Here is a 17225-nt window from a genome sequence, read left to right as displayed (position 1 = left end):
TGGTCAGGATGGAACCAGAGTCTCTGGCGTTCGAAGATAACCACTCAAACGCTGTATCACCTCGTCCCACCTGCCTGCGTTTGGCACATATCCCTCCAAAACTACCTATCCAAGCATCGTCCAAATGCTTTATGAATGTTTTAAATGTTCTCCCTCAAAGAGTACAGCACAAGAACAGGCCCTTCGTCTCTCAATGTCTGTCAAGAACATGATGCCAAATTAAACTAACCTCCTTGGCTTGCACATGATCCATATCCATCCATATCCCTATCAAAGGGCCTCTTAAATACCACCATCTTATCTGCCTCCACCACTTCTCCCGACAAAGTGTTCCCCAAGTCTGAAGAAGTGTCTTGACCCTATTTCCTTCGCTCCATAGATGCTGCCTCACCCGCTGAGTTTCTCCAGCTTTTTTTGTCTACCGTCGATATTTCCAGCATCTGCAGTTCCTTCTTGAACACCAAGCTTGTCATGGTTGTTTCAGCTTCACAGGGGCAGTGTCACAAAGTTGGAATGAAAGAAAATCCAGAGGCATCCAGTGATTTGTAACCTCATGCGTTGAATTGGTTGAGAGAGCAATGTCATTGAGGATACTGGCGGTAGGCTCAGAATGAGGCCCTGTCCAGGCTTTGGTGGAGTGGGCCTCTGGAGGCCGGGCAACAGCCTGGGGCTTGGCTGGACTGGACGCCCCTCCAAGAGGCAGGGCACGTGGACCGGACATGGCCTACAGCGGCGGAGGACACCACGGCTGTGCTTGGCCAGGACAACAGGCCCTCATGGTCAACAGACAATAGACAATAGGTGCAGGAGTAGGCCATTCGGCCCTTCGAGCCAGCACCGCCATCGAATGTGATCATGGCTGATCATCCCCAATCAGTACCCCGTTCCTGCCTTCTCCCCCATATCCCCTGACTCCGCTATCTTTAAGAGCCCTATCTAGCTCCCTCTTGAAAGTATCCAGAGAACCGGCCTCCACCTGAGGCAGAGAATTCCACAGACTCACCCCTCTCTGTGAGAAAAAGTTTCCTCATCTCTGTTCTAAATGGCTTACTCCTTATTCTTAAACTGTGTGTGTGGCCCCTGCTTCTGGACTCCCCCAACATCGGGAACATGTTCCCTGCCTCCAGCGTGTTCAAACCCGTAATAATCTTATATGTTTCAATAAGATCCCCTCTCATCCTTCTAAACTCCAGAGTGTACAAGCCCAGCCGCTCCATTCTCAGGTTAAGAAATCTACAATTGTAGCAAATTGGAGTTGAATCATGAAAAATGGCATCGCTAAACATGGTGACATTAGTTTAGTTTAGTTTAGTTTAGAGCTACAGCGTGGAAACACCTTCAGCCCACCGAGTCCACACCGACCAGTGATCACCTGTACACAAGACCTACCCTACGCACTAAAGATAATTTACAGAAGCCAATTAACCTACAAACCTGCACGTCTTTGGAATATCGGAGGAAACTGGAGAAAACCCAAGCGGAGAACATACAAACTCCACACAGATAGCACCCATATTTAGGATCAGACCCAAGTGTAAGGCAGCAACTCTACCGCTGCACCACCTTGTGTACTCTTGTATACGGTCTTGGTGAACTATTCCTATACACTTGTACCTAACTAAGATTGCATGCTTATGTGCAGTATTGGCCCTGTCCCATGGTACGAGTTCATTCCAAGAGCTCTCCCGAGTTTAAAAAAAATAATCAAACTCGTGGTAAGCACGGAGAATGAACGCAGCGGGTACGTCGGAGCTCGGGGACGGCTCTTAGCGGCTTGTTACACTAACGGCAGGTACACGGGAAGACTCGCTAACGGCATGTAAGCACGGGAAGACTCGTGAAGATGTTTCAACACGTTGAACAATGTCCACGAGAGCCCCGAGTACCGACGAGCGGACATTACCGTAAATCTCCGAGTTCGAATCAGGACAAACTCGGGAGAGAGAGCTCTTGGAATGAACTCGTACCGTGGGAAATGCATTTCGTTGTCTCTGTACTGTACACTGACAATGACAATTAAAATTAAATTGAATCTGAATCGGACAGGGCTTTAATACTTTTACTGAATGGTATGCAGAAAGGGAATTCAATTGTACCTCGATACATGTGACAACAAAATACCTTGAGACCGTTGTAATTCTTTATCTAGCTAAGAGGCTGGATACAAAGTGGACTTGGTAGGAATGACTAGGGTGGGAGGGGAGGGAGAGAGGGGGAATGCAGGGGTTACATGGATAGGATAGGTTTGAAGAGATATGGACCAAACGCGGGCAGGTGGGACGTGTAGATGGGACACGTTGGCCGGTGTGGGGCCGAAGGGCCTGTTTCCTCACTGTATGACTCTTTGAATCAATTAGATATACTAGCCCACCTTAAAACAGTCCCCCTTTGGTCCATTTGGCTGTGGAGGCCAAGTCAGTGGATATTAAGGCAGAGATAGATAGATTGTTGATCAGGATGGGTGTCAGGGGTTATGGGGAGAAGGCAGGAGAATGGGGTTAGGAGGGAGAGATAGATCAGGTGTGATTGAATGGCGGAGTAGACTTGATGGGCAGAATGGCCTAATTCTGCTCCTAACGCTTAAGAACCAGGCACAAGCATTGACTCAGCTGACCACACCGCTGCCCACAAGGAGCTCTCTCTGCATGGGGAACTGCCTGCATTTAGAACAGCATAGGAACATAGAAAATAGGTGCAGGAGTAGGCCCTTCGAGCCATTCAATATGATCATCTAAAATCAATTCCTGCTTTTTTTCCCACCACATCCCTTGATTCCTTTAGCCCCAAGAGTTAAATCTGTTGAAAACGTCCAGTGAATTGGCCTCCACAGAGAAGTCCACAGATTCACAACTCTCTGGGTGAAAGGAAGAGTGTGCTTTCTGAGTGCTCTCGAAGTAGGGCTGCCATTCAGTGTCCCGAACAGTTTTTTTTTCTTCTTCAATTCAGCAAAAAAAAAGTTTTCTTTCTCTAACAGACTGACAACCCCCCCCCCCCTCAACCCCCCCCCCCCCCCCCCCTCTCCCCCCTCCCTCCCTCCTCCTTTTCCTTCCTCCCCTCCTCCCCTCCTCACCCCTCTCCCCTCCCCCCCTCTCCCCCTCTCTCCGCCCCCCCCCCCCCTCCCCCCCCTCCCCCCTCTCTCCCCCTCTCCCCCCCCCCCCCCCCTCTCCCCCCCCCCCCCCCCCTCCCCCTCTCCCTCCCCCCCCCCCCCCCTCCCCCCCCCCCTCCCCCCCCCCCCCCCCCCCCCCCCCCCCCCCCCTCCTCCCCCCTCTCTCCCCTCTCCCTCTCTCTCCCCTCCTCCCCCCTCTCCCTCTCTCCCCTCCATCCCCTTCCCCTCTCTTGGAAAAGTTGTACATTACCTGGTAGACCGCAGTCACCACATATTCCATTCCCAGGAATCTGAACCACGTCCTTCAACGCTCTGAAAATCCTCTCCTTCTCGGCTGACATAACTCTCCCCTTCAGTTGGAAGTCGCGGCAAAACTTTAAATGCAATGGGCAGAGAGCCCCCTCCAATCGATTCGTCTCCTGATTTTCTTTATTCAATCACCCCCCCCTCTCTTCTGGGAGATAACTTTTAAAAAAACAAACGCTCGCTGATTCTTCTTGTGTTGGGCTGGTTTTGCAAGATTGAAACAAAAAAATATGGTGTGCGTTAATGAGAAGCGGACTGGAGGAACTGGCAGCCGCAGAGCAACCTTTTTCCGCATTCCACAAGCGCACTTTGCCACCTCGCTCTCGTTGTGTAATAGAGCGGAGAGGCTCGGCTCGACACCGCCTCCCCGCGGCCGCCGCTGGAGACCGCAGCCACCGCAGAGGGGATGAGAAACTCCATGGAACTGCAGGTGCTGGAATCTCGAACAAGGCACAAAAGTGCTGGAGGAACGCAGCAGGTCTGACTTTGACTTTGACTCTGACATCGGGGGGGGGGGGAGAGTGCAGTGGAGAGATAAGTTTTTTTTGGCCTCCATCACAGTTATGTGATGGATGTTTATGTTAAATGTAATTATGTTGTGTCTGGGGTCTATTTGTGTGTATTGTATGGCTGCAGAAACGGCATTTCGTTTGGACCTCCAGGGGTCCAAATGACAATTAAATTGACTCTTGACTCTTGAGGTCAGGCAGGCAGGCAGGCAGCGTCTGTGGAGGGATTGCATTAGAGATATTTTTAAATTGAGACAATTCTCTATTTAATTCTTCCCCCACCCCACACACACACACACCCACAGAAACACATTCTGAAGAGTAGAGGAAATAGGTTTAAGGTGAGGGGGGAATTTTTAGAATACTCTTTTCTTGCAAATAAACCTAACATACTGAAGCAATAAGGCAAAATACTGGAGTAACTCAGCGGGACAGGCAGCATCTCTGGAGAGAAGCAATGGCAGGTGATGTTTCGGGTTCTTCAGTCTGAATAAGGGTCTCAAACCAAAGCTTCACCCATTCCCTCTCTCCACAGATGTTGCCTGTCCCGCTGAGCATTTTGTGTCTATACTGAACTGTTAGATTAAGTCCTTTACCATTGTCTTAGTCAAGAGTCGAATACAGGAGCAAAGAGGTCCTTCTGCAGTTGTACAGAGACCTAGTGAGACCACACCTGGAGTATTGTGTGCAGTTTTGGTCCCCTAATTTGAGGAAGGGCATTCTTGCTATTGAGGGAGTGCAGCGTAGGTTTACAAGTTTAATTCCCAGGATGGCGGGACTGTCATATGCTGAGAGAATGGAGCGGCTGGGCTTGTACACTCTGGAGTTTAGAAGGATGAGAGGGAATCTTATTGAAACATATAAGATTGTTAAGGGTTTGGACACGCTAGAGGCAGGACACATGTTCCCGATGTTGGGGGAGGCCAGAACCAGGGGCCACACAGTTTAAGAATAAGGGGTAAGCCATTTAGAACGGAGACGAGGAAACACTTTTTCTCACAGAGAGTGGTGAGTCTGTGGAATTCTCTGCTTCAGAGGGCGGTGGAGGCAGGTTCTCTGGATACTTTCAAGAGAGAGCTAGATAGGGCTCTTAAAGATAGGGGATGGGGAGAAGGCAGGAACGGGGTACTGATTGGGGCTGATCAGCCATGATAACATTGAATGGCGGTGTTGGCTCGAAGGGCCAAATGGCCCACTCCTGCACCTAATGTCTATTGTCTATTGTCAACTTGAAAGATAAGATGATTCCATTATACTCGAGAGTCCAGAGTGTTTTTGTTATCATATGTTGCACATAGAACAATATAGATCATATGTCCCACATAGCTACGGGAGCCAAGATCGCCCCGTCAACAGAAGGCTCGAGGCCCCTGACTGCGGGAGAACAAAGAATGAAAGAGATTGAACTTTTTTCCGCCTTCCATCACAGTGAGGAATGTGGAGGAGTCACTGTGGTGGATGTTCATGTTAAAATCTATTTGGTGTGTCCTGTTGCTTGTATTGGTATAACTGTATGGCAAATGAAATTCCTCGTATATGGTGCAAAACACACTAGGCTAATAAAGTATGATTATGATGTGTGGGATAGGACCAGTGTACATAGAAACATAGAAATTAGGTGCAGGAGTAGGCCATTTGGCCCTTTGAGCCTGCACCGCCATTCAATATGATCATGGCTGATCATCCAACTCAGTATCCCGTACCTGCCTTCTCTCCATACCCCTGATCCCCTTAGCCACAAGGGCCACATCTAACTCCCTCTTAAATATAGCCAATGAACTGGCCTCAACTACCCTCTGTGGCAGAGAGTTCCAGAGATTTACCACTCTCTGTGTGAAAAAAGTTCTCCTCATCTCGGTTCTAAAGGATTTCCCCCTTATCCTTAAGCTGTGACCCCTTATCCTGGACTTCCCCAACATCGGGAACAATCTTCCTGCATCTAGCCTGTCCAACCCCTTAAGAATTTTGTAAGTTTCTATAAGATCCCCTCTCAATCTCCTAAATTCTAGAGAGTATAAACCAAGTCTATCCAGTCTTTCTTCATAAGACAGTCCTGACATCCCAGGAATCAGTCTGGTGAACCTTCTCTGCACTCCCTCTATGGCAATAATGTCCTTCCTCAGATTTGGAGACCAAAACTGCACGCAATACTCCAGGTGTGGTCTCACCAAGACCCTGTACAACTGCAGTAGAACCTCCCTGCTCCTATACTCAAACATACAGGGTGAACTCAGGTCTGTGCGGACTCGATGGGCCGAAGGGCCTTCCACACTGTATCTCTATAAAACTAATACCATCCAAACCAGTCAGCATTCTGATGAGCCTCTCCTGCACCATCCCCAAAAACTCCACATTCTTCGTATAATGGGGGCGCCCAGAAATGAACACAAGATCGTTCGATCTTTATTCCCAAGTTTGAAACGTCAAGGGAACAGCTTTAAGAATAGAATAGAATCGTTTCCTTATTGTCATTGTAACATGACCCATGTACAACGAAATTTAAAAATGTCAGCCAGTCAGTGCACCATTCAAACATTTCTAAAAGCTAACGATATATACAAGGTAAAATATTAAAAGATAAACAACTAAATAAATAGCACAAAAATAGCACGCATAAAAAACACCCAACCCTCCATCCTTCTGTCGATTTCACAGTGTACCACAGTCCCTTAGTCTGTATCGCCCCTGTGTTCCTTGGCGGCTACATTTAGTGCCTTTATAGCAGTGGGGTAAAAACTGTTTTTTAGTCTGTTTGTCCTTGTCCTTGTAGATCTGTACCGTCTGCCTGACGGCAACAGTTCAAACAGGGAGTGTCCGGGGTGGGAAATGTCCTTTATGATGCTCTGGGGTTTTTTGGTGCAGCGGGAACTGTGTAAGTCCTCCAAGGTAAGGAGGTGTGGGTAAAATGTAAAGGAGGTGTGTGAGGCAAATCTTTAGGTGCGTACTGTAAATACATTTAAAAATCATTCTTCAGCCTGCCTGCAATGCAAATTCTTTTGACCAAAATACCTCCCTTCAACCATGCAGCACTCTGTCAGTGTTGCCCTGTCAGTTTAGATTACGTGTTCAAGTTTCTGAAGCGGAACTTGTTCTGCAGTGGACACAACATGGAAGGAACTGCAGATGCTGGTTTTCACCAAAGATTGACACAAAATGCTGGAGTAACTCAGCGGGACAGGCAGCATCTCTGGAGAGAAGGAATGGGTGACGTCTCGGGTCGAGACCCTTCTTCAGACCGAGAGAGAGAGTCAGGGGAGAGAGAGAGAGAGAGAGACACACATAGAGATAAGGAAGGGTGAGGTGTGAAAGCGAGACATCAAAGGGGGCGAGGATCTAATGTAGAGTACATCATTGTTAGCTGGGGGAAGGTGACAACGAAGCATTCAGAGATAAAATTGAATCAGGTTGGTCGGAGAACTAGGGGGGTGGAGGGATGGAGAGAGAGGGTTACTCAAAGTTAGAGAAGTCAATATTCTGCAGTAACTCTACCTCTCGTAACCTGTACTCCACCTTTTACAAAGAAATATTAATATTTCCCTTGAAATATTCTGCCTGTCCATCAGTGGCCAAGTGTTTGGAATATTGACAGTGAAGGAATGCTTTTATAATATGATGCCTCCTTGTGCATTGGCTGTCTGCTGATGTGATCTCAGAATGGCAATGAGGTTGTGACTTAATGCAAGCATGTGTCAGCTCTGAATTGGATATCTAAACGAAATTCAAAATGAGTTTCACTTTCCCTGTTAAAAGAAACACTGTGCATTTGTCGTGGTGCACCTGAGCATCTAAAATCTATTTCCAATTCAATCTTGGAGTTGGTGGCTATTTTAGAAAGGTTTTATAATCTAAAGTGCTTTTGTGTCATTTGACCGGCAGTGAAATATTCAATTTCGCTTTGATAAATTGTTCTGGTTTTGCTGTGTGATAATTCAGCTTTAAAAATAATAACTAGCGTATTTTAAATGAATCGACTCATTCGCACTTTCAGAAATGTGTCATGGTTTGAATAGTTATTCACTGTCTTCTTTGTCAGCAAGATCTTTCCACTCTCCAAATAACAGAGGCAGGCGAATTTGGAGCGCGATGTTATTGTGTGTGAAGGGTGCACGGTTTCACATTAGACTTTGGAGACAGCGTGGAAACAGGCCCTTCAGCCCACTGAACAATCACCCAGTACACTAGCACTATCGTACACCCAATGGACAATTTCCAATTTTACCGAAGCCAATTAACCTACAAACATATATAATCTTATAATCTTATTTATCTCCCCACCAACATCCTCAGGACTTTCTACAGGGGCACGGTGGAGTCTGTACTCACGTACTGCATAAATACGTGGTACTGCACCTGCAACTGCTCGGACAGGAAGGCTCTGCAGAGGGTAGTGAGGGGAGCAGAGAGGATCATTGGCGTCTCCCTACCCTCGGTACAAGAACTGTTCCAGAGCCGCTGTCTGAAAAAAGCTCAGAGAATTGCTAAGGACAAACTGCACCCCCTCCACATACACCTGGATCTCCTGCCATCAGGCAAGAGATATCGAAGCATCAAAGCCCGGACTACAAGACTGCTAAACAGCTTCCTACCACAGGCTGTGAGGCTGCTAAACAGTCACTCTGTACTCACAGTCACTTGATTCTGCGGCTGGCACGGACACTTTAATAACTGGCACTGGCCACTCAAATCAGCGGCCCCGGACATTTTTTATGATTGGTTTATTGTATTTTAACATTGTGTTTTTACCTGCTTTAACTATTTATACTGTTCCATCAGGGACTGGATTGTTTTTAGTGTTATTATGTGTGAAATGTTTTAAATTTCATGTGCGATGCTCCGCTATTCACTGGGAAACGTCTTCTCATTTTGCACTGTACAACTGTTGCTTGCAAGATGACAATAAAGGTTGATTGATTGATAGCACATTTTTAGTCAACTTGCAATGCCCCAAAGTGCTTCACATAATTACATTACATTTACACACAGGCAAAGGTGGGTGAAGTGTCTTGCCCCAAGGACACAACGACAGTATGCACTCCAAGCGGGATTCGAACCGGCTACCTTCCGGTCGCCAGCCGAACACTTAGCCCCTTGCGCCATCTGTCGTCCCAAAACATGTGCGTCTTTGGAGTGTGGGAGGACTACGGAGTCCGCTCCGTACAACGATGCCCGCATATTAACACTATCCTACACACACTAGGGGTACAACCACAGAGGATACACGGTACAAGATACAAGATGCATTTATTTGTCACATGTGGTCACCATTCAGCCATACAATCAAATAAAGAACGCAACACACGAGAAAGGAGGACTGGACTTTGGTGCCTTCCCTGACAGTGGGAAACTTTGATACTATTGTGTTCTGTGTTCTTTATTTTATTCGTATGTCTGTGTGGTGACCACCAATTTCACCGGACAAATTGGTACATGCGTGTCTTGTCTCTTAGGGACAATTTTTACATTTACACCAAGCCAATTAACCTACAAACCTGTACGTGTTTGGAGCGTGGGAGGAAACCGAAGATCTCAGAGAAAACCCACGCGGGTCACGGGGAGAAGGTACAAACTTACAGCGTACAGACAGCACCCGTAGTCGGGATCGAGATGCACCGAGACCTGGGTGTCCTTGTACATCAGTCACTGAAAGTAAGCAGGCAGGTACAACAGGCAGTGAAGAAAGCTAATGGCGTGTTGGCCTTCATAATGAGAGGATTTGAGTACAGGAGCAAAGAGGTCCTCCTGCAGTTGTACAGGGACCTAGTGAGACCGCACATGGAGTATTGTGTGCAATTTTGGTCTCCTAATTTGAGGAAAGACATTTTTGCTATTGAGGGAGTAGAGAGTAGATTCACCAGGTTAATTCCCGGGATGGCGGGACTGTTGTATGATGAAAGAATGGGTTGCCTGGGCTTGTATTCGCTGGAATTTAGAAAGATGAGAGGGGATCTTATAAAAACAAATTCTTAGAGGATTGGACTGGGTAGATGCAGGAAAAAAATGTTCCCGTGTTGGGGGAATCCAGAACCAGGGGTCACACAGTTTAAGAATAAGGAGGAGGCCATTTAGGACTGAGATGAGGAAAAACCTTTTCACCCAGAGAGTTGTGTGAATCTGTGGAATTCTCTGCCACAGAGGGCAGTGGAGGCCAATTCACTGGATGTTTTCAAGAGAGAGTTAGATTTAACTCTTAAGGCTAACGGAATCAAGGGATATGGGGGAAAAAGCCGGAACGGGATACTGAGTTGGATGATCAGCCACGATCATATTGAATGGCGGTGCAGGCTCGAAGGGCTGAATGGCCTACTCCTGCACCTATTTTCTATGTTTTTATGAAGGTTCCAAGCAGGATAAGGTCAAAACCGCACCTTCACATCTCGCAGATAGGGTGGACAGGAAACACAGAAACATAGACAATAGGTGCAGGAGTGGCCATTCGGCCCTTCGAGCCAGTACTGCCATTCAATATGGATTCAAAGTAGGAAAAGAGAAATGAAATGAAACCTTTAGCCACATAAAATGTGTTTGCAGCAAGGATATTTTTCCATTAGTCTGGAGCTTTCCCTGAGGAAATCTATCTCGGCAAGATCTTTGTAACTTAAATTGCATTAACTACTTGCTCCAAAATAATACGGAACATGTATTATTATTGTGTTTTATTTTAATTAACACAAAATGTTACAATGGACTATGTGTGCTGCTTGAGGCTTGGTTTAGAAGCAGCGGCTAGATCAGGCAGCTTGGGGGACGGGAAGATCAGCTGGGATTTAACTCTGGAGCTGATTTTTTTCGTTTAGTTTCGTGCAGAGATACAGCGCGGAAACAAGCCCTTCGGTCCACCGAGTCCGTGCCGTCCTGCGATCCCCGCATGTCTTCACACGCAACCCTTCACACACACAAGGGACAATTTTGCATTCATACCAAGCCAATTAGCCTACAAACCTGCACGTCTTTGGAGTGTGGGAGGAAACCGAAGATCTCAGATTCAGATTCAGATTCAGATTCAACTTTAATTGTCATTGACAGTGTACAGTACAGAGACAGATTCTGGATAGGGTGGATAGGGTGAACTGTTTTAAATATCTGGGAGTCCACATCTCTGAGGATATGACATGGGCATCACACGCCTCAGCACTGGTGAGTAAGGCAAGGCAGCGCCTTTACCACCTCAGGCAATTGAGGAAATTCAGAGTGTCTACGAGGATCCTCCAGTGCTTCTACGCAGCGGCGGTGGAAAGCATCTTGTCCGGGAACATTACCATCTGGTTCGGGAATTGCTCTGCCAAGGACAAGAAGGCTCTGCAGAGAGTAGTGCGTTCGGCCGAACGCACTATGGGAACTTCACTCACCCCCCTGCAGGAACTATACAACAGGAGGTGCAAATCCAGAGCAAACAAAATCATGAGAGACCTCTTCCACCCCTGCAACAGACTGTTCCAGCCGCTACGGTCAGGCAAACGCCTCCGTTGCCATGCAGTGAGAACGGAGAGGTTGAGAAGGAGTTTCTTCCCAGAGGCAATTCGGACTGTAAGCGCCTTTCTCACCAGGGACTAACTCTACAGAACGTTTTTCCTTCTATTATTTATTATGTAAAATAATATGTGTGTTATGATTGTGTTTATAATTTGTTTGGTTGTTTTGTTGTTCCGCGAGCATTGCCACTTTCATTTCACTGCACATCTCGTATGTGTATGTGACAAATAAACTTGACTTGACTTGACTTGACTTGACAACGAAATTCATTAGAGAAAACCCACGCAGGTCACGGGGGGAGAACGTACAAACTCCGTAAGGGCAGCACCCGCAGTCGGGATCGAACCCGGGTCTCCAGCGCTGCAAGCGCTGTAAGGCAGCAACTCTACCGCTGTGCCACCGTGATACATCCCGATAAGATGCTTCCTGCGGCTGATCTGTAGAAGTTGGTGAGGGTTGTCGGGGGGGACATGCCCAACATACTAAATCTTCTCGAGTTCACACTCAGTGTAACTGACCCAATAACCTCAGCGAAATGGAAACAAGGTCGGTAATTGGGAGTGCGCGGAGCATCAGTTGCAGTAAACCAGGTGAAGTGAGAGCGACATTAGTCCAACCAAACAGACAGAGTTCATTCCATTTCTCATCTATCTCCATCACAATATCTCACCGCTGATGGTCTCGGCTCTATTAAGGAAAGGATGGAGCTATCAGTATTCCTTATCTCTCCCTCTCCCTGTCTAGAAGGCACTGACCGACTAATGGTGGCATTTGGCTTGGTTGAGGGAGTCTATTTCGGTGCTGCAGTCGATGTTACAATATACAGCCCCCACACTGTATCTGTTGAATGTACGCAGTTTAGTTTATTTTATTTTCACGTGTACCGAGGTACAGTCAAAAGCTTTTTGTTGTGTGCTATCCAGTCAGCGGAAAGACAATACATAATTACCCACTCCCTTTGCATAAACAGGTTGCCCTTCAGGTTCCCATGCAATCTGCCAACTCTCACCTTAATCCTATCTCCTCTGGCTCCCCCTTCCCCATATCTTTGGTGAAAGACTCTGTGCATTTCCCGTCATGGTCTTACACCCCTCGATAAGATCACCCCTCATCCTCCTGCGCCCCCAACGAACAATAAGCGCGGCACGGTGGCGCAGCGGTAGAGCTGCTGCCTCACGGCGCCAGAGAGCCGGCTTCAATCCTCACCGCGGGTGCTTGCCTGGGTGGAGTTTGCACGCTCTCCCTATGACCGTGTGGGTTTTCTCCGGGCGCTCCGGTTTCTACCCAAACTCCAAAGACGTGCAGGTTTGTAGGTTAATTGGCTTTGGTAAAAATTGTAAATTGTCCCTAGTGTGTAGATTAGTGCCGGTGTACAGGGATCGCTGGTCGGTGCGGACTTGGTGGGCCAAAGGGCATGTTTCCGCGCTGTATCTCTACAAACTAATACCCTCTAATCCAGGCTGTATTCCGATAAACCTTTTCGAACTAAACTAAACTGAACTGGACTGGGCTGAACATCAGGTTATACCACGATGGGAATATCGTGTGTGTGTATGTGTGTGTGTGTGTGTGTGTGTGTGTGTGCATGTGTGTGTACGCACGTGCGTGTGTGTGTGTGCGTGTGTGTGTGTACGCACGTGTGTGTGTGTGTGTGTGTGTGCGTGTGTGTACGCACGTGCGTGTGTGTGTGTGTGTGTGTGTGTGTGTGTGTGTGCGCGCGCGTGTGCGTGCGTGCATGCATGTGTGTGTGTGTGTGTGTGTAGGATAGTGCTGGCGTGATCGCTGGTCAACATGGACTCGGTGGGCCGAAGGGCCTGTCTCCACACTGCATCGCTAAAATCTAAGGCGGAGTCCGTCTTCCATGCTCCAAATGTTGTCATCGTCCGTCCTGAGCAGGACGCAAGCTTCCGGCAACACTCAGTGGGAAGCCACCACTTGTTGCAACAGATGATGGTGGTGGCTGAATTAGCTCGGGATACCTCCAGACTCCAGCCCTGCGACGTGGAAGCTTCTGCTATGGGGCCAACATGAAGCTGGAGATGGAAGAGGGTGGGGGAGGAAGGTTCTGATGGGCAGATGGGTGGATGTGACAACGACCCCGTCACCCAGGAACTATCTAAGCACACGTGTAGACCTCAGCCAGTACCTTATGTTTGAGTGTGCTGCTTACTTACTGCTGGCCGTGCTGATGTACATTGGCTTGGGCCCAATGGACCACCATTGAGTGCTTGATGTTTGGTGCTGAAGAATCCTCAGCCAGCCTGTGTAACAACAGTGGGGGCAGGTAGAGCCTGTGGTGAATACAGAGAGACAACAGCTGGTGGGTAGGACATTGAGAAGCTGCAGGCTGGGCCTGGGGTTCTTGGCCGCTGCTGGGCACTTGAGGGGAGCCTCTTGAACATCGATGCGGATTTTGGTAATTCGATCTCAGCCATCTGGCATGGCCATCGTTCAAACATTGCAATGTTTAATTAACATGCTCAGTATAATGGAAGCTGTTGGAAACCGCGGTGAATTAGATAGAAACATAGAAAATAGGTGCAGGAGTAGGCCATTCGGCCCTTCGAGCCTGCACCGCCATTCAATATGATCATGGCTGATCATCCAACTCAGTATCCCATCCCTGCCTTCTCTCCATACCCCCTGATCCCTTTAGCCACAAGGGCCACATCCAACTCCCTCTTAACTATAGCCAATGAACTGTGGCCTCAACTACCCTCTGTGGCAGAGAATTCCAGAGATTCACCACTCTCTGTGTGAAAAATGTTTTTCTCATCTCGGTCCTAAAGGATTTCTCCTTTATCCTTAAACTGTGACCCCTTGTCCTGGACTTCCCCAACATCGGGAACAATCTTCCTGCATCTAGCCTGTCCAACCCCTTAAGAATTTTGTACGTTTCTATAAGATCCCCCCTCAATCTTCTAAATTCTAGCGAGTACAAGCCGAGTCTATCCAGTCTTTCTGCATATGAAAGTCCTGCCATCCCAGGAATCAGTCTGGTGAACCTTCGACCTACTTGATGCCACGAGTACCTACGACCAGCACCACGACCTACCTACGACCTTGTGACGACCATGCTGTGAGTATGAGTCAAGGGGCAAACTCGGCAGAGGTCGTGAATTAGGTCGTGAAAGTGGGACAGGCCCTTTAGAGATTCAGTGTGGAAACAGGCCCTTCGGCCCAACGGGTCCATGCCTGCCAGCGATCCCCGCACATTAACACTACCCTACACACACACACACACACACACACACACACGATGGACAATTTACACACACACACACACACGATGGACAATTTACACACACACACACACACCTAGCCAATTTACCTACAAACCTGTATGCCTTTGGAGTGTTGGAGGAAACCGAAGATCTCGGACTTGAAAACCCACGCAGGTCACGGGGAAAACGTGCAAACTCCGTACAGGCAGCACCTGTAGTCGGGAACGAGCCAGGGTCTCCGGCGCTGCATTCACTATCTTTAAGAGCCCTGTCTAGCTCTCTCTTGAAATAGCCAGAGAACTGGCCTCCACCGCCCTCTGAGGCTGAGGCTGATGCTGAGATTCAACAACAATTGAGTGAAGAAGGGTCTCGACCCGAAACGTCACCCATCCCTTCTCTCCAGAGATGCTGCCTGTCCCGCTGAGTTACTCCAGCTTTTTGTGTCTGTCCACAGTTCCTTCCGACACACAGATCTTCAGAGATGTGCACACATAGGAACTTGCTGGTCACCACCACCGTCCCGTTGGTGAAGGATCTTCATCCTTCCTCTTCCAAAGTCGACCACGTTGGTTTCACTGACGTTGGTTGCAAGGTTGTTGTTGTGGCACCATTTTGTCACTCGATCGATCTCCTTCCCGTACTGAAATACCTGCAAAATATATACGTCGGGCTCAGCTTTGAATCTTTGGTAAATCAGCCTTGGCTATTTTTCTGAGAGGATCATTTTGAGAAGTTTCTACTCCGGAAGGGGCCGGCACAGTGGCGCAGGCAGTGGTAGAGTTGCTGCCTCACAGGGCCAGAGACCCTGGTTCTAACCTGTCTACGGGTGCTGACTGTACGGAGTTTGCACGTTCTGCGTGGTGTTTTCTCCTGGAGCTCCAGTTTCCTCCCACACTCCAAAGACGTGCAGGTTTGTTGGTTACTTGGCTTCTGTAAATTGTCCCTAGTGTGTGTAGGATACAACGAGTGTACGGGGTAATCGCTGGTTGGCCTGGACTCGATGGGCCGAAGGGCCTGTTTCCAAGCTGATCTCTAAACTAAACTCCCTGATGAGGATAAGCTTCCTGACATCAACTCTGAAGGTCGAGCTATTAATTTCAGGCCATTGCTTATGTATTTTTTGATATTTCGTATTCGGCAGGCAACAAAAGTTTTTCACTGTTTAAGAAGGAACTGCAGATGCTGGAAAAATCCCAGGTAGACAAAAATGCTGGAGAAACTCAGCGGGCGCAGCAGCATCTATGGAGCGAAGGAAATAGGCAACGTCTCGGGCCGAAACCTTTCTTCAGACTAATGCAGGGTGGGAGGGGGCGAGGAGAAGAAAGGGAAAAGGAGAAAGAGGAGCCCGAGGGTTGAGGAAGAGCTGGGAAGGGGAGGAGATAGTTTTTCACTGTACCTCGGTACACGGACAATAAACTAAACTGAACTAAACTAAAGTAAACGAAACAATAATAATAATAATAATAAGAAATACTTTATTGATCCCCTCAGGGAAATTCAAACGGAACTGAACTAGAATAAAAACCTGCTAACTTTAAGAGAGAGCTTTGTGTACTGTAACAACATTCAGCGAACTCTCAACGTGGCGCTTCTAGCAGCGATGAATGCTTTGAAAACGCAATTCAACATTCTGTTTAATTACATTTCTTTTTTAAAGAGGAACATCAATTTCACGAATTAATTGAGAACCTTTTATCAGCCTGGAATGGAAATGAGGAAAGCTTAATTGCACTTGGTAAATTGAGCTGGGAACAATAGTATCTGGGTGAGTGTTAAGATTAAAGTTTCAATAATTCACCAGCTGATAGAAAAACATAGAAACATAGAAATTAGGTGCAGGAGTAGGCCATTCGGCCCTTCGAGCCTGCACCGCCATTCAATATGATCATGGCTGATCATCCAACTCAGTATCCCGTACCTGCCTTCTCTCCATACCCTCTGATCCCCTTGGCCACAAGGGCCACATCTAACTCCCTCTTAAATATAGCCAATGAACTGGCCTCAACTACCCTCTGTGGCAGAGAGTTCCAGAGATTCACCACTCTCTGTGTGAAAAAAGTTCTTCTCATCTCGGTTTTAAAGGATTTCCCCCTTGTCCTTAAGCTGTGACCCCTTGTCCTGGACTTCCCCAACATCGGGAACAATCTTCCTGCATCTAGCCTGTCCAACCCCTTAAGAATTTTGTAAGTTTCTATAAGATCCCCTCTCAATCTCCTAAATTCTAGAGAGTATAAACCAAGTCTATCCAGTCTTTCTTCATAAGGCAGTCCTGACATCCCAGGAATCAGTCTGGTGAACCTTCTCTGCACTCCCTCCATGTCAATAATGTCCTTCCTCAGATTTGGAGACCAAAACTGCACGCAATACTCCAGGTGTGGTCTCACCAAGACCCTGTACAACTGCAGTAGAACCTCCCTGCTCCTATACTCAAATCCTCTTGCTATTAAAGCTAACATACCGTTCGCTTTCTTTACTGATTGTTGGAAGGGTTTGGGGAAGTATTTACCGATATGGTGTGGATGGGACCTGGTGTTGAGCTATTAAAGTGAAGCCCCCACTGTCTGGAAAAACTTTTACCCTTCCCAAACCAAACTTTGATTTTAGTTTTTA

General features: G+C 47.6%; 1 protein-coding gene across 2 annotated transcripts in view; it reads right to left on the bottom strand.

The window, feature by feature from the left end:
- The window catches only part of zgc:92360 (uncharacterized protein LOC436988 homolog), a 38159-nt gene extending 34439 nt beyond the window's left edge, over nucleotides 1-3720 (bottom strand). Inside the window, exon 1 of one of the 2 annotated variants that reach the window (XM_055663135.1) lies at nucleotides 3357-3720. In XM_055663135.1, the coding sequence (XP_055519110.1) occupies nucleotides 3357-3447 (91 nt within the window). In that variant the 5' untranslated portion in view covers nucleotides 3448-3720. The remainder of the gene's footprint in view (nucleotides 1-3356) is intronic. The other variant, XM_055663134.1, reaches the window with a different exon arrangement.
- Nucleotides 3721-17225: the final 13505 nt, after the last annotated feature.

This window comes from Leucoraja erinacea, chromosome 37 (genome assembly GCF_028641065.1).
Source record: "Leucoraja erinacea ecotype New England chromosome 37, Leri_hhj_1, whole genome shotgun sequence".
NCBI classification, from domain to species: Eukaryota; Metazoa; Chordata; class Chondrichthyes; order Rajiformes; family Rajidae; genus Leucoraja; species Leucoraja erinaceus.
The sequence above is the reverse complement of the archived record's forward strand: the minus strand, read 5'-3'. Positions and strand labels throughout refer to the sequence as shown.